The following is a 22044-nucleotide window of genomic DNA, read 5'->3' as shown; positions in this document are numbered from 1 at the left end:
CAGAGACACCTATGAAAGGCTGGCAGCTCCATCTCCAGCATGGAATGCTCCAAAATAAATCCCTGCAAGCTGCTTCCCAGATGACCAACAAATTCCCACTGCTGTTATAATTTTGTTAGAGAAATGCCTAGTAAAGAAATATGTTGGAAAAATGATAGGAAAAAGAATTTTTTTGGTAGCTATGCCCTATACATTATTTTTTAAAAAAATTCTAAGTATGCAAATAAATTCTACTCCTGCCAGTTGTCATAAACATGTTGACCCACAGATGACTTTGTTGTTCCTTCTGCTGGAAAATCCACCCTGCCTGGATTGTAGTTGTGAAAGATCTGAAGAGAAAGTTTCCAATCTTTATTTCTCCTTGAATTCTCTCCACAATACAGGGCCCAATTGCACTGGTTGAATGCCTGGGAATTAAGAGTACTTTTAATTACTGGAGATACAATCTCCATTGCAGCATTCATTTCATTTCCCATTCATTTTTCTTCAAAGTCTTCCTTCCCACTGGAGTGTTTATGTTTTAATTCGTGCAGACCTTACCAATATACTGACTCCAATACTGTCCTAATTAAATTAAATTTACTTGCACAGGTTTGAACAGCAACCCATGTTGACCTCGAAAATGTTCCTCTTCTCGTTTGCAGTGTTCTTTATTCTCTAGCAAAAAGTGATTTTCCCCAGGCCCTACTGCTTCTTCAGATTCAGCCTCTGTGCAACAAGTCCTCCAATACATATCCCAATTAATATTTCAACTTTAAAAAAGTTACAGTCCAAATCCAAAGTGGCCCACACTTTTTAGTCCATAAATATTATTTAGATCACTTCAAACAAATAATTGCAGTTCCTGACCACACCAGCAAGAAAGGACTTTGATGTTCAAGGTAGGATTTTCCCCCCCACAGCCATCATTCCCAATTTTCTTCATAATTAAAACTCAACTCAAAAATGTCTTTCCAAAATAGTCAAAGAACTGAAGCTGAAAGTAAGGCTTACCTATGACTTTCCCTTTCATAGCACATAAATTCAGCCCTGAGCAATCCCAAGAAAGTACCTGTTCTTTCTTTCCTAAGAGAAAATTGCTCTCACCTTTTGCACTTTGATTTTACCCTTTCATAAATGGGATTATTCTAACATTTTAAATTATTGAGTTTTAAGGTAAAATCCATATGCTTCTATATCCCTATACAGCCACTTCTTTTATTATGGGTGTATCAAATACTCTTATTATTCCTTATTTACATTCCTTATATTTCCTTCTTTCCTACTGCAGGTCATCTTCCAGTGTGGAATCTTTCCTGCATAGGATTCTCATGTGCAATGCCTGGTTGAAGAAAACTCTGAACTCAGTTTTATTTCAAAAGATAATCTGTGATTTTACATATTAGTAGTATCTCTCCTGATTTTATTCCAAAATAACATCATGGTCAAATCAATTAACAAAGACATAATATTAGTCTCTGTTTCTTATGCGGTTTTTTGGGGAAAAGTGGGCATAAAATCATTGCAAGGGCAGATGTGTAATAGTTTGTGTTTAATAATTTGCATTTGGAGTCTGGCTAGTAGGTGGTTTGGGGCAGGGAAAAAAAAACACAGGAGGTGCCTCCTTTATTTTTTGTTTTCTCTTGCTCTTAGAAAGCCTTCCTGTGGGTCAGCACCTGGATCTGTGTGCTGTACAGGAGTTTGCATCCCTGTGACTGAAGAGCAGCCTTGCTCCCTGAGGTGTAACCCCACCAAATCCCCACTCCCAAAAAATCCTAGACCCTCAGGAAAGACAGGTGGAAAACATGACACAGCAACACGCACGGAACTCCTGATCATCATCGAGCCTGAGCCTGCCTGGGAGATTCCTCCAGAGCATTGGAGCTGCTCCTGCTCCAAGCCTTGCACAACCCAGCTCCCTGAGATCCTGCTGACACTGCCTGGGAGAAATAGGTCATGGAGCCTGGGCACTGCCAGCTGCCAACCAGGAATCGATGGAGAAATCCATGCTTGGAAAAAAATAAAATAAATGGGTGCTCATCGACATGGTCCCAGCGAGGGGGGACAGACAGAGCTCAGAGCAGGGCTGGTGGTGTGGATAGGACCAGGAACAGGGCTATCCATGATCCAGAATGGGAGAAAACACAGTGGATACTCTACCAGGGCACTGGGAGCTCAGGCTGTGCTGAACAGGCAGAGGGACAGAGCAAACTCTGCTCCTGCTGGTACCCACTCTCCACAGGTGGGATTTTGGACCACGTTGGTGGAGTTGCTGTTTCCCCTCTTTTATTTTTTTTTTTGTTTTTTAGAAGAAGAAGCTTTGAAAAAAAAAAATTAAAGTATATCTATTTATGAATCTACAAATACACTGCATTTTGCCATTCACTTCATTCTGTCCATACAGGGCATTAAAGGATTGACTCCTGACTGGCTGGGGCTCTGTTTTAGCTGCTCATAAACTGCATTAATACAAAGTACCTCAGGGAATCAGAGGTAAAATGACAGGCTCCTTAAGACTTTCTTATTCTAATAATTTCTTGTACGTTAATTTCTGTTTAGTGGCATAAACAAAAAACAGACACTTATACCCCCTTTAAAAAGTACTTTAAAAATAAGATATTTCCTCTGGTTTTTTTCAGACTAGGTAATCTAAAACTATAACAGTGAGGAGCTCCAATACATAATTTCCACTGGTCACCAGCAGTCAGGTATCATTATAATAATATATTAATGTTTCAAGATTTAGTACAGAATAGGAATACAATTGTGATATTTTAGAAGTGTATTTCAATTATTAAAGGCAGCATCAGATCTTCTACGATTCAATAATTGCCATCTTTTGAAAGGATTGAAGAGAAATTCTTAATAGTGCTTTTTGGTTAGATGGATTGAAATTCTTCTAAATTATTATAGTTTTAAAATAGCTATTATACTTAGTCTGGTGAAACTTTTCCTTGTGATCCTGCAAGAACTGAAGGATGTGCTGTGCATGGCAGCAAGGCAGAAATGTCAGAAGCAAGAGAATAGCCCAAGAGCAGAGCCCCAGGCTCCAGACTCACTCAGCAGAAAGCACACGGAACAGGCAGGGAGAGAAAAATTTAGAAGCAGGGGAAAAAAAAGGAAAAAAGCATTTTAGAGCAGAGTGAGAAAGGAAGGGTAAGGGCTTAAAGGCAGGAGGCTGAATAAATGATACCAGGAGCTGGAAAATCCCCATCCTGCTTCAAAAGAAAGAGGAAGGTCATAGACAGCACAGTAAGAGCTGCACTATTGACCAGCAGCAAGAGGTACATTTTCTTTGCTTAAAAGAGAAAAAAATATCCTCATAGAAAAGCCCAACAAGGGTCCTCCCAAAGGGCACAGCGACTGCAGGGGAGCTTTGTCCAGGGGAAACTTCCTGGCTCTGCTGTTCCTGCCCGCTGTCAGGGCACGGTGACAGCGCTCTTTAGGTGACATAACGTGACACTGGAGGTGTTGTGGCTCTTTTCGTGTGGGGCACAATGTCTCAGAGGGAAAACTCTGGAGCTGGAGCTCAGATGTTTCCAAAGCACAGGCGGTGGTTGATGGTGCAGCCCAGCCCAGCCACAGGTCCAGCTGTGGTGAGGCCGAACATCCCCTGCTCTGGCAGATGTGTTCTGGAGTTTGTAAGGACAGATCTCGAGCTACACTGAGTCTATTTTGTCACTCAAGAAAAAGACTAATAAGAGGTACTTCAAATTGGGTTGTTTTTTTTTTCTCTCTCAGATCAAGTGCATTTTACCCCATTTGTTTTCCGTCTTACTTTTTAAGTGCCAATTTCCCTCTCGGAGGCAATTTATCTTATCAAAATCCCACAAGATAACTTAGTTATGCAAAAGAAGAACTCCTGATAAAGAAATAAAATACTTGGACTGTCATATACCATTTACTCACATAATTTTACTGTTGACTTTTACTATATTTTTTCACCCATTCACCTCCACAAACAGAAGAGAGTTATTTTTTTCTTTAGAGTTAATACATTACATTTTATTAGCTGGCAGGAATTAAACAGCAGAGGAAAAAAGATTTCTTTGATATCAAATACTTTGTTAAGAGGCTAACTGAATTAATAACCTAATGATTAATAATATTGAAAAAACAGTGTTCATCGAAATGCTTGCAGGTTGCTAAAAAAAACCCCCAAACCTAACTTTTAATTGACACACATGTCTGTAGATTAGATAAAGTCAATTTTACCATTCCAGTCTTGTCTTAAAGCTCATTTTAAACAATCTTCCAGTCTAATTAGCATTACCTCCTGGCTCTGTAGTACCATCCTTTTGAAGGCTGGCATGGTTAAAGCACTCAGGTCTGCTTGGTTCAGTACAGTGTGGCAAATGTCCGTGAAATACCAGGGCATATGGCATATAATTACAGGACCATATGGATGCCAGCAGTGATAGTCAACAGCATTTGAATGCAGGAGCAAGAAATTCAGAGGAAAAAGCAATAAAAGACTATAACACACAACCATAAAATCATTAAATTATAGTTCCTCTACAGCTGAGAGAAGCCAGGACATGCCTGTCCTTCAATGAAGTAAAGCCACTGTAGCTGGAGAGAACATTCTGCATTACTTTTATGTAGTTTGGAGATTTATAAACCCAGATGATTAAGGTGAGTGATGCAAGAAATCACTTACCAAAGCACAGAGCAGATCAACTGCTTCCAGGATCAGCTCCTGGTGGCCGATGCGAGTGACTCCCAGCTCCTCCAGCTCCTGGTGAGTGATGTGCAGCAGCTGCTCCCCATTGATCTTCTCCCTTTCAAAATTTTTGATGTATTGTTGGAGGCAATCATCCAGGCCTGTTTGGAAAAGCCAACAATGCATATTCAGAGAGCAGAGAAAAGAAAAAAAAGAATCCCAGTTCTGTAATTCATGAATAGAGAAATTTCTTGGAAATACAAGTGTACTTCCTTGTTTGGAGCCATTATGGAAAACGTGCAAAAAAGTGGTTATTTAACTTCCATAATACAGCACATGCTGCTAAAGAGGAAAGTTTGTATTACTGATGTTATTTACAACATTTTTAAACACTTTAGTACTGATTTTACACCTTCATGGTACTTAATAAGGAGACCAGGGAAGGATGAAACAGCACAGAGAGTGACATTATAGAAAAGCTTTTTCTCCTGATGTCACAAAGACCTAAATATAAGTTTATCTTATGATTAGGAACATATTCTTCCTGGTACTGCTCTTCCAGGACTCTTCAAAGTCAGATAGTATGGCTATCACTGATTGGGAACAGTGTTTTTAGGATCAGTTACCACCTGCACTAACTCTGCTGCATGCACTGCCAATTCTCCCCCAAAGTCAACTTTTCCAGTTTTCTGAATCTCAATAACACACAAATTATTTTGTTCCAACACCTTCAATTAATAATACAACTTTGCCCATACACAAAGAATTGTTCTGTTTCTCCCTGAAACTTGATCAGGTGGAAAAACCAGATTATTTTATTTCTCAGACAGGAGAAGAGGTCGATGAACAACATCAACTAAAACACTTCTTGTTCCTCCAAACCTGTTTCCCCACCACACATGCTCTGAGCTTCCAGAACAATTAGTTGAACACAAGGCTCTAGCACTAAAAGCTAAAAGTACTAAAAGCTACATGAGGTTACTCAGAGTTCCCTCAAGGACTCTGTCAGATCAACCATAGCCTGATATGCACACGGTTTTCTGGAGACCTACAAAATTCACCTTCAATGACTTCACCTATCAAGCAGAGTGAGTAAAACACTTTGATCCTCAGTTATATGATGCAAGTAAACCCAAGATCCATAAAACTACAGATATCCAGAAAGCACAGAAATAACCAACTTGGGCACTTAAAGAAGACAGAGCTTTGAAATATAATTTCTGCACACAGCAAGTTACCAGTGGGGCTCAATTAGGGAGAAAATGTGCAGCCAAGCTCTAAAAGACCATGATGTATCTAAAGAAAAGGAAAGCAACAGGCACATGAACAGTATTGTTCTCATTTGTCTGTTTAAAAGTTCTCACAAATATAACAGAAATAACAGTAATATAAACAGAAATAAAGCAAAAGTTAATGATGTCTTCATTTCCTGGATTGTTAATCTAAAGAAGCAGATATTTCTGTCATGTGCCTCAGTGTCCTTTAAAGAGAATTTTGTAGTTGTTTTAACATTTTTTGAGCCACAAAGGTCCTTTTATTTAACCAGACAGTACAGTTTGGCAATGATGAACAGAATTATATTCCTCTAAATTAGCAAAGGAATGTTAAATGAGTTAAACAAGACAGTGCAGGAATTTCACCAAAGACAGATTAGAAAATTACATTACTGTCTATTATTCCATTTCTAAACACACCTTCTTAGATAATGTGAAGTGATTAAGTTCAATCTATTAAAACTGGTTAATTTAATTGTCATAGAAAGCATTAACACATTACTGACATGGAAGACCTTGGCCTGAGTGAATGCTGGGATTAGTGCCCAGAGATGAATTTCTAAATGTTATATGAGAAGTTATCAGAATAACAAAACCATCTTGTGGATATTCAAGTCAGAAAATGTGAAATATATGAAATTTAAAACTAACCTGTAGGCAAAAATAGTTGATATTGGCCACCTTCTCCAGAATATCAGAGAAAGAGAGATCTGACACCTTATATTTGGCATGTTGGGTGTCACCACTGTGAGACTCAATTAACACAACATAATTCAGTTGAGACACAAGAATTGAATAAAACACAACAGTGTGTGTTTGTCTTCTGTTCATAAATACAAGGGGATATATTTCAGTTTCATTTAATTAACTTCTCTTTCAGCATGATCCAATTATTTACTCTGTAAAGTGATAGTCCTAAGTTATGGTATAGGTAGAGCTCATTTATCATTTACCAAGTCATGTTCACAGTTTTATAGGCACTTATACCCCATGCAAAATTAGATCAGTGTTAAAAATATCATATTTCATGTTGTAATTCATAAGTATGAGGTAGTTTGGGGGTTTTTTTGGTGTGTGTGTGTTTTTTAAAGCTCAACTCAGCAGTCTGTTTGCAACTAATACCTAAACCTTTTCTCTGCTCTGGAATGGTTTGCAAGTAGAACACTATTTCTCTGCATCTGCTCATTATTTCAAAAAATTTCATGAATGATTTTACATAAGTGTATTTCAGTTTGAATTGGTTGAAGGCTGTTCACTGAAAATTCTGCAATTAATATTTCACATTTAAATTCCAAGCCATAACACATTTCTCTTCCCTGCCTGCCCAAGAACAATTCTTAGAGCAAAAATTCTGAGCTCTACATATTCCAAATTTGCTTTTAGTGAACATTTCCCTAAAACTCAGAAGTCACTGAGCTTGCTACTAGATAATAAATTGTTTTGAAGCAAAGCAAAGCAAATTAATTAAAAAATTTAGAATCAGTGGCCACAAATAAGCATTTGTGGTATTAAGAGAGGTTTAGAAAAACCCAAATGAATGTGGCACACTATGAAAACTGCACAGTGAGAAGTATTAAACCTGCCCTTGTGCCAGAGAGGATGTCTGACAGCAGAGCAAAATATGAAATTTGTATTATTGGTCCTGCTCTCTAATAGCTCCCCAGGGCACCTTTAGAAGGCTTTACTTACTGGTGCAAACAGTGAGGCAGCTGACACCAGGATCCAGGGATGTGTCATTAAAGGGCCAGGCTGGCTCAGGGCCTGACAGCATCCAAGAAACATCCACAAAGAGAGACATTTGTCCATCTGGGGGTTTTTTTCTGTCTCTGGGAGCCAGGTACTGCAGTGTGAGAGGTTACCCAGCAAAACTTCAGCCTTCAGGAGCTTTGCTCTTCATTGTCACGGCTCTAATTGTTTTTAGCAGGAAAATATCGAGGATGCAATTAGGAGGGTACAGGATGAGATTGCGTTGACTCGCCAAACCCAAATGAAATATTTATTTCCTCAAGCCACTCAGGTCTCATTAGTGCTCTTTATGCAATTCCTGACATAATTTCTGTTTACAGATAAGTCCTAAAGTAGTTAAGATTCACAACTACAAAGAAGTAAAGGGCATTAGCTCTGCTTAGATGTAGATAAATAAAATTAAACCTCTATTCCCAAGTTACACAGTATCAGTGTCACAAACTTGCAGTTCTGTTGCTGCACATTCTTTAGTTGGGTACAGTTTATAAGTAAACTATATATCCTTCAGAATGCAACAAATTGATTCAAGTAGAAGTGTTTAAGCATATATATTTTTTATTTTGAAAGCCAAGGCTTAACACCCACAATGAGAAAACTATGGTTGGTGGTGGAAGAATTTTTATTTTTCCAACCCAACTTGGCTAAAGGACTTAACTCACTTTAACAGGGAATCAGTGAAGGTTGAAGACATTTCCTGATCTTTCAGTATTGTTTAACAGAGCACAATCCAACAAAAGAGTTCTCCATTCAGTGCTGACTGAATCAGCTGGGAAGCAGCACTGGCTGAACATAAACCCACATGCTCAGCAAATGGTCTTGTAGAAAGAAATTGGGTAAAACACCCCAAAACCCACATTCACCTGAAAACCCCGATGGTTGGACTTGATGATCTTAAAGGTCTTTTCCAACCTAAAAAATTCTATAATTCTGTCTTGTCTCTTTCCATTTTTAAGTAAAGGAAAGTTTAATAAATCCACATGGACCAGGAAAACTCTCTCTCTGAGCAGAGGAAAAGTAAGCAACTCTGATATGTTGACTCACCATGCTGATGATTTTGCAAATAAGACATTGTCTAAATCATGGAAATGTGAAAGAGAAAGGAGGTGGAAAAAATGAGAGAGAAAGGGCAGGAAAATTAAAGCCAGTTAGCTTGAAAATATTTCTTTTCAGAAATGCATAATTGGGAAAAAAAAGAGTCATTGAAATAGAAAAGCAAACCAACATCTTAAAAAAATTCTCTGTAACACTGGTTAAAATCAGATTTAGGAATTAAGTCAGAGCAAACATTACAAAAGGGATGCTCCATACTGTGACAGATAAAGGTCCACTGAGGTTAAATGAATCTTTCCATCGGTGTCAACAAATGCCAGGTTTGGTTCACATTAAAGCACAAACTTGGTGCCATGTTACGTAAAGATCTCTCCCTTCCTCTGCCATTGGCCAGAGATATTGGAAAATATTACCATTATTGAAAAAAATTACTATGGAATAAATGGAGGGAAGGTCCAAGTTTTTACCCTTTATGCAGGAATGATGCAGACAGGGCATCTCTCACAGAGAGAACTGGAGAGACAATAACTTTGTCAAGTGTTACCCATCACAAAAGTAACTTCTAATTTAAAAATCTGTAACTTCCAATTTTTCATAAACCTCTCCCTAAGCTACGTTTACTCACTTCTCCTTTTTCATATATTTTAATATGTTTTTTATTACTGACTAGATGATGGGCTTGCTGCTGCTGCATCATCATTCCCAGGGGAAAATCCAGGGCATCTGGCTGGAACAGCAGGACCCTGGCTGGGAAGGGAGGGGTCACGGGGAGGGCCCTGCCAGTCCAGCCTGTCACAAACACCACTGCTCTCCCCAGGTCACTCTCCTGACAGATGAGGACGTGCAAAATCAGACCCTCTGTGAGGAAAATGCAGCCTTGCTCATTCTGCTTTAGGGATGAACAAGCAGGAAAGCAGCTCAGTGGAAATGCTTTGACCACTCCTGACTTGGGCAGCTCAGCACTGATGTACAAAGTGTTGGAGTCCACTGACAGCCAGCTGGGCAAAATCACTTTGATTCAGGGCCTGAGAAAGTACTGAATGTTTTTCCTAGTTAAAATTATCTTTAAAATTAAAAGCACATAGAATACTAAACTCACAGTTGCACAGCAGCTTACACACAACAGCAAATCTGAGGTACAAATGTCCGTGGAATCTGGATCTGAAGGACAAAACCTCAAAGTCGATGGAACAATCTGATTGTTCTAAAGAATTGGGCTGCCAAGACAAATTAATAACCTTTTAATGTACCTCGTTTGACTAGTAAAAGCTATACAACATTCATATCTCTGTTGCAGAATGGTGACTTGTGAAAAAAAGAAAAATCAATATATCAAAGTGAGGCAGGGACAAATACCAATTTTCAAATGTTGCTGCGCTGGATGTTGAAAGGAACCCACTAAATTTGCTGTGCCTTTCAGTGGAGATAAATACCAACAGTGACTGTGCTCAGTGAGAGTTGATGTCTTGTGTGACATATAGGGCTAAAAAAAAGGACAAACACTGCAAAGAAGGGCAAAGAAAAGGCAAAAGACAACCAGAAGTCGTGTGTGCTTTGAGAAAGGGCATAGACAAAAACTGCTCAAGTAGGTTTGGAGCCTTGAGTATGAAAACATTGTTTGATTTCTGTTGGTTTTTGCAGGTGAACTCACACACGACCTTCCAAACAGACAGGGCTGGACCTGAGGCATCTCATCTGAACCACCAAGGGCTTCTCTTCCCAGGCAGAGCAACTTGCAAGGTTAGAAAATTAGATGTTCACTATTAGGTGAAATCAAAACTCATTTCTGTGGTGGAAATTCTCTGATTAATTGGGGAAGGCAGCACGAACTTCTGCTCCTGTCACAGCCTTCAGTTTACACATGCAGATCTGCTTAAACACATCCAGTGTTTAACATCATCCACAGCCTCAGTCCAAGTGATGGTTGTTACAGAAACCAAAGAAGTTTGGGGTTGTTTTTCAAAGAAACATGAGGTATTTTCCATCTAAAGCAATATTTAGCAGAAAGATCTGGAAGAAGTTGACTGGTTGGCTGACAGAGGGAAGGAGGTAGAGAATCCATGCCTTTTCCTAAATATGATTTTATTCAATACACACATCAATTCATCCATGTTCTCCATCAAAAACCTCTCTGATTTATTACTCTGGGCTCAGCCAATTCTTATATAACTTGTAACAAGGACAATCATCAGGTGGGTATTTTTACCAATGACGTTAAAAAGCTTTTTAAGAATTATTCAGTCCAAATAAAGAAAAGGAATAATCCTCTAGGCCTGTTCACACTAAGCTGACTCTCAAATACCAGATATTGGTTCTTAAGCCCTTCAGGAGAAATTAAACAAAAAAACCCCAAAAAAGTGTTTAGAGTGCCTGAAGAAAAGGATCTTCACACACTCACAATTCAGAGAGAGACAGAGGGAATGTGTTTAAGGACATTCTAAAACACCAAACTCAGAGCGTTTCATAGAATCAGAGAATGGCCTGGGTTGAAAGGGACCTTAAAGATCACCTAAGTCCAACCCCCTGTTGTGTTCAGGGACACCTTTCACTAGACCAGGTTGCTCAGAGCTCCATACAGCCTAAACTTGCCTTAAGTTTAGAGTTCTATCTGAAAACTGAAGATTATCTTAAGGACTTTGCATCTTTAAGCCTACATGTCACAAATCTGATCTTCAGCAATATTGCAGCTAGATTACAAAATTTCCTACAAAAACTCCATTAAAAACCTCCAGGCACAGCAGGAAGGCACAAACACACAAAAAGGAGAGAATTCAGATTATTCTGAAAAAATTAATCCCTTAGCTCTGGCATTATCTGACCTTTAAATGCTTGGCTGTGCAAGTAGAATGGGTTTAAATGTTGCTTCCCGGCTGAGTTTCCTCTGCGTCACTCCAACATTCACAGGGATACAGATGGATGTTTTACATGCAAATACAGGCAGACTCTGCTGCTTGAATTTACAGATCATCATCTGCATGAACAGGAACTGGGGCGGGATGAGCACTTGGAATTAATGTTTCCCAGGCACCAATTGATACCAAAAAACGTTGGCTTCCATTCCAGTCTTCCAAGCGGATTGAACTTACTGGACATAAACTCTTCCACTTGTGTCAGACCTCTGGCTAGGGCTGTGCAGGTCCACAAAGTACTTCCCTCGCTCCCATTTTTCTCTCCTGAGGGTGCCAGGATCCACATCTGTCCCATCCAAGCCCTCTGCAGACACACTCAAGCCCCAGGATCCAGCTGGACTCTTGGCAGCCAGAGCACTTCTGTGCTCCTGGCCCTTCATTCAGAGGGCTCTCTGCTCCTCATCCTCTCCATCTTCATCCTGTAGCTCTGTGCCACACCCAGCCACTGGCACTGGCCCAACAGTCCCTGCCACATCACAAAATTCTCAGACTTTTCTCCCTTAACAAAATCCTGTATATCTTCAACTCCTTTCATTGACTGCCAGCTTCTATTTCCCAATATCACATTTTTTCTCCTTCCATGCTGTCTCTACTCTTTTATTTTCTATGTGTGGATTTGGTGGCTTTGTCTCCTCCGTAGCCAGCAGGGAAGCAGTGTTGGGAGATGGAAGCTTCCAACCTCATTCCTCTTCTCTCCTCAGAACAGGTCAGAGCTTCACTTGCGCTGACAGATCTCCTCAGCCACAAACACCTTTTGGAAAAGGAACACAACCCAAAGCAGGTCCCTGAGCATCCAAACACCCTTTTTATCTCACTCCCAACTGTTCTCTGCTGAATCAGGACAAACATCACTGCCACTCCACCACAGTGTATGTCTGAGACACAAACCAGATTCTATTCTGAGACACAAACCTCCCAGATTCCATCCCATACGCAAATCCAGTGGGAATACCACATCATCACTAACTTCAGTATTGTATTTTTAGTATGGTTAAAGCAAGGGGCTTTCCCATAACCTCAGAGTCTGTAACTCCTAGCCCTTTTCAGCAGCAATTTTCCAAGATAACTATATTATCAAGACAAAAGCTCTGCTGAAATTATGAATATTTTAAGAGTTCACAGCAGCTGAGAAGGTTTCGTAAGGGAATGTGTCAAGCAATATTAATAACAAATGAACAAACTGCTGAACTAATAAAATTTGATTTAAGGATATGCCATCCCCCTTAAATTGACATTCATACATATGAAGTAAATGACTTAATATAGTTCTGCCTTCATTACCTGTGACTGAATAATAGGAAGTGAGGACATTCTAACTTTGTCCTCGACTTTTGACAGGTGTTGAGCTGTAGTATTACCACTGAAGTAATAAACAGCATTTTCTAGAAGCTTGGTGGAAATTAGTCCTGACCTTAAAGAAGTTTCTGGAAGAAAAGGGTCTCACAGGGAGAATGGATCACATTTTCAGGCACATTTCCATGCTCCTGGCTGTCACATTCCACAACAGTCTTAACCTCGAGATATGTCACTAATGCTGTTACTGATGAATTTCTCATAAAAGTGATAAAAAACAGAGATGTTTTAATTAGCTCTTTGTGCCAACGCAAATTTACATCTTTCCTTAGCCTCATTAATTCTCTCCTCGATGAGGATGTATAACAACAGCCTCCAGTCATTTCTGAAGCAGCAAGGCTGAAGTGTGACCTGGAAGTGCTCTAAAGTCCTGTGTTCACACTTCCCATTTGTTTGATGAGATGCTTCCACATTCCAGAGTGACCAAGCTGAGGATACTTGTTCCCTGCATTTGCCTTGTTACACTGATTTTAAAAGTGCCTTGCATTTGGACAAAGCATTCCAAGCACTCCTGTACTTCCTACACCCTAAGAAATCTGCATTTGATGATCCTTAGTTTTCTCTCTGAACTGCTGAGATGACAAACTGATGATCATCATCCCACCCACTATTCCAGACATCCTGGAGCACGTATCAAAATTTTAAATAACTTTTAGAATCAGCTAAAAAGACAATAAAAGAAAATAGATTCACAAGACCAAAAATAGGTTCATATTTAGAAGAATCTTCTTGATTTATGCTCAAACCAAAATGCAGAACCAGCACAAATTAAATTCTCAAATCACTTTGCCCAATCACAAAGGAGCAAAGATCTCTGTATTGGAATGATTTTGGTGAAGAACAATCATCTCTAGGATCAGTAATAACAAACAACATCCACCCTGCACACATGTTCTTAGAAGTGGAGAGCTGGTGTGATCAGGGTTCATATTCCTCCTTTTTGCAGTAAGTACCAAAGGTTGTCTCCACATCTCCCAGGGCTGGAGGGCAGTGATAGGTGATTCCAAGAGCCTGTTCCAGTACTCTGCTTCCAAGAGGATGTGTTTGGAGTAACCATTAACTTGCTGTCAAAGATGATGGGAGGGAGAAACAAAAACTACAAAGAAACCACAACACCCCAAAGCTACCAAGAAAAAGGAATGATACTTAGGTGGAAAGAAAACCAGGAAATCCATATAATTTCCTTCACTAGAGCCTGAGCACATTGAAGGGAGCTCATTTCAGACCCCTATAGTTTCCATTTCAGAAAGGTCAGGAAGTCTAATAAGGAAGGAACAGCATTAACCACATCTCATCTACCAGGACTGATCTTAAAAGCAAAAGTACTAGAAAAAATAAATATAACTGAAATCTCCCTTCTCTGGCTTCTGAGGATTTATCCCCCTTGCACTCTCCACAGGAAAGTCCTAATCACAGACTGACCTGCTAAAAACTAGTTTGATATCATACAAACCCAAAGAAAACTATCACACCAAGCAAGTTCTTGTACAAGTACTACAGGGATGTGCCCCACTTGTCCCTGTCTTAAGAGTGAAGAAAAAGAAACACTGAAGAGAGAGATAACGAGTCTGCTTCGGCTAATCAATAGAGAGACAGTGACTTGCCAGACAAAATTCATGTAATAGCAAGGCAGACAAAGTTGGGTAAAATGAATCCTGCCCTAAAAGTATCTCTGATCACCTTGTAATAGGGCTCCACATTAATTCAATTCATAACCATATCAAAACCCACCCAGGCACAGACGGCTCAGAACAGTGACTACCCAAAATACATGTAAAGAGACTGAAGTTTTCTGAGGCTCTTACAGAGCTGTGGAATGTTATCAACTCCCCAAACTCACCCAGGACACCAGAATCCCTGATCATGTCCTCCCTCAGCGAGTGCCAACGATGCAAAGCTGAGCGGGGATAAAGAGCTGACAGAGGAGGATCAAACAGAAAATGCTACAGATGTTTCAGTGCCAAAATACACTCATTCTTGTACCAGCTTCACTGACATATTTTGCTAAAAATTCTGGATATCAAAAGAACAGCCAAATTCACTGTAGGCTTTGGGAGTGAAAAGCCCAAACAAATCAGAGTTCTGCTCAACCCGATTTCTTCAGCAGCTACAAATCCATGACCTAATTCATGTGTAATGGTTTAGACACCTGCAAGAAACAGTCCCAGGAGTAGAAGGGAGCCTTGGCAACTCCTCACACAGTTCTCCACATTGATGCTAAAAATCAGATTGCTGCAAGAAATAAAGAGAAGGGGTAGGATTCCCTTTTTTCCTCAGGGATATTCAGAAGCTTCAGTGAAGGCATCTATTGGCCAATATTTGGGCAAGGCTGTGGGTCAGTTGGTCTGGGGTTTCACACACATCCCTCTCTTTCCTTTTATTTCAAGGAAACCCTGAGGAAGCCACCTGCAGCACTCCTGGTCATCCTGGTGACTCTGCAAATCTAGATGATCTCAAATTAGGCTCTTTCCTTACACAGTTTGGAGGGATTGGCTCCAGCAGACAGTGCTTAGCTCAGTTAAAAGTCAGCTCGTTAGCAGGAATTGCCAATTCACTGTCAGGAAAATCCTGAACTAGGAATCCCTATTTTTATCAATACAAACTATAGGAAGCCAAAAAAAGTAGGCAATTGGAAGAAAAAAATCACAGGAAAAATAAAAATCAAACTGTAAATCCCACTGGAAAATGAAGCTTTTCTCTTTTCTTACATCTACCCATTTTCATTCTCCATTTCTGTTACATGGTGATGCCAGAAATTTATTATGGTTGTTATTGAACAAAATGAGAGGTAGAAATTTTTATTCACTACCACTTTTTGTGGAGTACCAGCTTAAGATAGATTAAATCTCTGGCTTCAGCTACACGATGGAAAACATTACTACATCTTAAATCACTATTACTTTGTGTTTTAAATTCTGAATTCTAAATGTTTTGCTACTTGATCTAGACGTAGCTTATCCAATATTAAATACTTCTATGGAGTAACATGAAACAGGCAAGAATCTTATCATATCTAAAGAACTATATATCCAAAAGTCCATGAATAAAGTATGATTGCAGCTCAATGTAAAGAAAATTTTAATCCATTCAGCAAAGCAGTAAATTTGCTGGTAATTCAGTACAAAAAAAAATTAAACCCCGAGTGATTACAAAACATTTCAAAGCCACAGGATGTCACTCACTCATGTTTGAAATAAGACTTTTTAATATGCCTAAGATGATTAAATCTTTTACATGGCAGCAGGCAAAAAAGGGACATAGGGCAGGACTGGTGCTTGAATTTCCATCTCTCTGACAAGGAAGCATCAGACTGGAAGAACTGCAGAGTTCCCTTCTACCATTCTGGGCTATTTTTATGCTCTTCATCAGGAAATAAAGTTTTTTTTCTCAAGTCATCAGACAAGGAGTAAGAGATCCCCAATAATAACATGTCAGCAGTAAGCACTGTCCATAAAACCTCGAAATAGAGCTGCTGGTGAAAAGGTAAATGCAATAACTCTCTGTGAAAAGGTAAATGCAATAACTCTAAAAATACAGAGCCCACAGCCCAGAGCAATGCACTGGAGTGAGCAGGATAAATTAATTCTGTGTCAGCAAAAGGAGCACAATATGAAATAATGTTTCTGGGGACATTCCTCATGGCTTCTTCTGCACTGCCCTTGCAGCCATTCCCAGGAAAGCCTCAGAAAAGAAAATTATCTTCTGGTTTATTTGTCACATGTGCCAGAGAACAGAACATGGAAGGGTATTAGAGGTTGGTCAGTTCCTTAAGAACATTTAGGAAATGGTTTGCTCAAACAGGATCAAGCAAAGTGTAACAGAAACAAGAAAATACTGGAAAAAAGGGTTTCACAAATCAATTAAAGAACTACAGGTTTCTGTATAAGAGAGCTGCTATAAAAAAAAAGGCAGGAAAATTAAGATTGAGATAATCCAAAAAGGTCAGAAGAGAGAACTAGATGTGGCCTTCATATTTATGAAACATTTTGTCTTTAAATCATTACATGATTAGCTTCTTCCAAATTGCCATTTTCCTGAACTTCCAGAAATATGACACAAAACAAAGACAACTTCATCCTAAGAAATTAAGATAGTATTCAGTTCTCCATGACAATTCATTTTGTTACCTATCACTGCAATTGGTTCTTCCTGTAATATTAACAGCTAAATCTGATGGTTCCTACCTCCCTCAGCACATATGGAAAAAGCTCAGGGCGTCCTGGATCCACGAGATTTCCTTTGCAACTTCTACATGTTAGTAAAAGTAAAAAGAAAACCTGAGGAGTTTGGGGGGTTTTTGTGATTATAACACCTAATTTCTAAAGGAAATGTTGCCATTTATAACAAAGTGCTCCAGCCACATCCACTGGTTCAGTGATTCCAAACAGGCTGAGGTGCTGCAGACTGGGAAAAGTGCTGGATGAGCAGAGCTGTTCCCGGGGATTCATTCCAGAGCTGACCCGTGGTGTATCCCATCAAAAGAGCAGGCAAAGAGCAAATGTAACTTGGGTGCTAATTCCCCAGAGCACAGCAGAATTTCAGGCTGCTTCAGCGCTAAGAGGATTTAGCAAACAGGGAGTCGCAGTCTGTGCTTCCCTCTCCGGGAAGGGGAGCACGGGACACCTGCACTAAGAGGATTGGGCAGGAACCTCCAGCTTCCCTCAACCAGGGGCAGGGAAGCGTTTTTATGGCATTAGAGGATTTGATCAGGAGTTTGTTACTGCTGGGCTGTAGCTGTGTGGTGTTCCAGATGACTCCACTGTGGCTCTAAAACCCAAATCCCCCTCCCCACACAATCCCCAAAACCATCCTCCCAAGGCTAAGCCCGAGCTCCAGCCTTCCCAAACCCCAGCCAGAAATGCAAAACCAGCACAAGGAATTTTGGAAACGGATTCAGTCCTGGAAATCACCTCAGGTTGCATTAATTGCATTGTGCAATCTTAATTTTTATCTTTTAAAAATTAAGTGCCAAGTGTATTACTTCCCCAAAGCAAACAAGTATTGATTATTTTATGTTTGAAAATGAACTTAATTATTTTATATATTCTACACGTGTTATGATCCTTCATTTTAAAAGCTTTGAGATCTACTTTACATAAGGCATTTCTACCATCATATCCCTCCCTAGTTCAAGGCCTCTGCAATTAAGAATTTAAAGATCTTCAGAAACAAAAAGATGCCTTTTTGATCGCAAACACAGGAGCTGTTTAAAATTGAATTTGGATTTTTCCTTTACTATCCTTTTGTCAGATAAGTTACACTCTCAAATGTAGTTTAAGTAAGCTGATAGCCTGAATGAACTGACAACACCATTAACAGTGTTTCTTTCCCCTAAAAATGTATAAATGGAACAGGAAAAATTCAAACATTGGTAACTTTTAACACACATCTAACCCTGTGAGCAATTTAAAAATTCTAACTTTAAAAAAAAAAATCAGGTATCTGCAAAAATGCTAAAAGTGATTTACAAAACTGGAATGTCCTTGACTTACTTTAAGCATTTTCAGGGACAGGCTGAAAAATTAGTATTTCCTCTAGAGGGCTTCAGGCTCTGCGTTATTTCCCAAGTCACCCAAGTTATATTGCACGAAGTGGCTGCACTAGTGAGGGTCAGAAAGGCTCTTTGCTGTTCTGATTGCTCCTGCTTGGGGAAAAAAATAATCACAATTAATTAAGTGCAAGAGAAGCCCCTGTGATCCTGCCATGGTTGGTGTCCTAACTTTCCAACACCACTACCAGAAACCAAAATTGAGATGGTTGTATGATAATGTGTCCTAGAGATGCTGAAGTTAATCAATTTTCACTTTATGTTTCCCTGGAATATTGCTCCTTATGAGACCTAGTTCTTTCTTTAACGATTATCTTAGTACTATGTTAATATGAATTTAGATTTTAACAAAACTATCTAAACCAATATGTATATGAAACTCATACACTAAATAAAGTATTATTTATTAGTAGTTCTAAAATTTTTCTCTAAGCCTGTGTTGTGATAATCTTGCTAACCAAGCTCCTGAGTCAAAGAATTTATGTACTAATAGAAAATTTTACCAAAGTTTGGAACTTCAAATTTAATCACTTTACTATCTCAGTGTTTCCATGTCTCCTCCAGAAATCCTAGGCTTGATCAGCCAAGATATTCTATATTCTATCATTTTTCTCTATTTTTGTGCAAAACTTGTCCTTCTATGTCTACTTTACTCCTGAGCCACCATTTTATTCACTGCCTCTCAGCAGCTCTTACTTTTCAGGTATCTGATGTGTAAACCACACTTCTAAATAGGATATATTTCTTATCTTTTCAGATATAAAAATGCTTCTAAGGGTGCAGCTCCAGAATGTGGTTAAGCCAATTTCAGACCACACCACTGCCAAAAGAGGCAACAATTTTCCTCCCCTCTTCTCTTGTGTTGGTGTTAAGAATTTCACAGCAGCACAGGGAATCAGCTGAGCAAAAGGAAGGTGAAGGGAAGCTCAGCCTTTCTTGTCAGCAACCTCTGAAATAACTTTACTTTGAAAATTCAGCAGCTAAACCTCTCATTTTTATCTTCTCTGCCTCACTTGCTGCTCCCTCCCAATGCCTTTGTAGCTGCATGTTCACTGAACTGGGGAACTGATCCATCTGAGAAATAGCCCCAAAAAAAGGAAGGAAAACAGGTTATTTTTTGGCAGATGAATATTCTCCAAGCCAGTTTGCAATGCAGGCACAGAAACCAGAGACGGGGGTGAGGAGGAGCTGCAGGGACACAAGAGAGGAACGAGGGGATGGAGCTACATCCTGAAACCAGGATTGCCAGGAACCAAGTTGTTTGATCAACTATATCTCTGAAAAAGCTTGGAAAGGAAAAATGATTCTGATGTACCAGACTGTCCCTGCTTACTACAGCAAGATTTAAAAAATATATTCCAGAGCACAGCAAATGAGTCCTTTTCCAGCAGGTACAAAGTATTTCAGTCCCAAGTGTCTCTGGTGGGACTGGTGGTCCTTTTTTTAGAAATGTGATGCAGGAAAGGAGCAGGAAACTGAAAACTATGTCAATGAAACTAGAAAAGTAATTTTGAGATCTTGCACTAGGAATTAAGAAACCATCAGTTAAATCATTGACAGTTACATGAAACCTTCTTAAGATGTGTCTTGTGTTTAAATTCATAACTGAAACAGTTGCCAACCTGTACAACTCTATAAATCAAACAAATTCTCTTTTAAATTGTAGTCTAATTAGATTTATCTCCAGTTTGATGTTTGTCAGATACTTGCAGTCTGTGGAAATCAGAGCACTAAAGTTCCCACCAGAAGATCCCCCCTTCCACAAAAACCATTACTGGACACTTTTTTATGAATTCTGGTGTGATCCTGGAGGGTCTCATCCTCGGAACCGCTCATGATTTAATACAGGAAGCACTGCAGTGATGATTTGTGAGTGTGGCCTTGATTCAACACAGAACTTAAGTGCCTGCCTCACTTCTCTGCCTGTTGCTAATCCTCCAATTGATTTTCACAGGAATATTCACCATTCAAATCAGACTTAAGTGCATTGCTGGAGCAGAGCCAGAGTGCTCTGAGCATTGCATGACTGAGCCCACGCCGGGCAAAGGTTTGGAGATGGTCCCATTCCATCTCACAGATCGAAATTCATGTCTCTGGAAGGACAACCCACAGAAAATTTATACCTCACTTAAAGCCTCCTCCATTTTGAAAAGCCCTCTGCAGGAATTAACATCTCCCATGATATTTCCTGGTTACATGAGTGCTAATTTCCTCAGTAAAGATGTTTTTTTGGTGGCATATTTACATTTTCCAGTACTGACTGTTGCACCACTCCTGATGGCTCTTCCACTCCAGGATGGGCAATGATGTGATCTAACACCTGCTTGTGAAGAGATTACATTCCTCACAATACTAGAAGGGTGATGATTCATGGAAGAGAAACATTAAATAAAATTTCTTATTCTGTCTCATAATCTATACATTAACATCCTCTGTCATAACCTTTGTATAGTACTCTGAGAAATTTGTTATAAAACCCTTTAAAATGTTACATAAATATTAGTTCAATCAAGAAAATACTATATAACCTTTTAGGGACTCAAAGTCGTGGCTTTTCAGTTGACTGAGGGGGAAAATAATAAATCAGGGGATGGAAATATGAGAACAGTGGTCACCTTCAACAAAGTGAAGTTACTGATCACAAAAAGTTGATGAGAAAAAAGTTCCTCCAGACCATGACTGATGGTTGGGTCAGTGCTGAAGACCTGGAGCCAGTGGGGAGCCAAGAGAGGTGGGAGTGTCCTGCTGGGCACTTTTCAGCCAAGAGACAGGAGTGTGAGATACAGGGATGAAAGAAACTCCCAGTTCCATTTTCCCCAGACGAGTCCCTCTTGTCAAGGTCAGAACGGTGCATACCATGAGTCTGAACTGAAACCAAAGATTTGGGTCTATTTATGGGAAGACAAAAGGTCAAAACAAGTTTCTTTTTCTAGGATTGAAGGGAAAAAAAAATCCTTGGAGGCCCCATTGATAACAGATGGTACCTAAATGAATCCTTGAGACCTGGCAGATCCACTGAAGTGATCACCCAGGTTTGAACAACAAATCCAGTGGTGGAGCTCATCAGGGGACAAGTCAGGGCATTTTTTTCCCCCCCCTCTTTTCATCTATAAATGCCCAATCAAATTGTACATTTTGTTGAGATGGCCTTGGCAGGACTATGTGCCTCTTCAGTTCTATTAAAAAAAACATACTTAAAAAAAAAAAAAAGGATGATAACAAGGTTGACAACAACATGTAATGGGTTTATTTTTCATGTTAGGAAATTTTCATGTTTCTTTCCCAAACAGGTTGTTACATCTTGCTACTACGAAGTTGGCAGTAGTGCTGTATTTTGGATATACTGTGAACACATTTTGATTGGGTTCTGGCAGGCTCCCAGTTAAGCTGAATTACAAAGAATGCCAACAACACATTACAATTTCTTTCAGTAAACACGAGCCCCAGCTCTCAGGCGAGCAGCCATATGCCATGTTCTCACACTCCTCTTTTTTAACCCAAAGAGCTGAATTTAGCTGTTGC

At 39.5% G+C, this 22044-nt stretch overlaps 1 protein-coding gene across 4 annotated transcripts in view; it reads right to left on the bottom strand.

The window, feature by feature from the left end:
* Positions 1 to 22044, bottom strand: part of LOC113948067 (connector enhancer of kinase suppressor of ras 2-like) — a 173295-nt gene that overhangs the window by 103994 nt on the left and 47257 nt on the right. For all 4 annotated transcript variants that reach the window (XM_027645356.1, XM_027645358.1, XM_027645357.1 and 1 more), the window contains one exon: positions 4640 to 4803. In XM_027645356.1, coding sequence (XP_027501157.1) covers positions 4640 to 4803 — 164 coding nt within the window. The remainder of the gene's footprint in view (positions 1 to 4639; positions 4804 to 22044) is intronic.

Source organism: Corapipo altera, unplaced genomic scaffold (genome assembly GCF_003945725.1).
Source record: "Corapipo altera isolate COAL_440 unplaced genomic scaffold, ASM394572v1 65, whole genome shotgun sequence".
Lineage (NCBI taxonomy): Eukaryota > Metazoa > Chordata > Aves > Passeriformes > Pipridae > Corapipo > Corapipo altera.
Note: the sequence above shows the minus strand (reverse complement) of the source record. Positions and strands in the feature narration are given on the sequence as shown.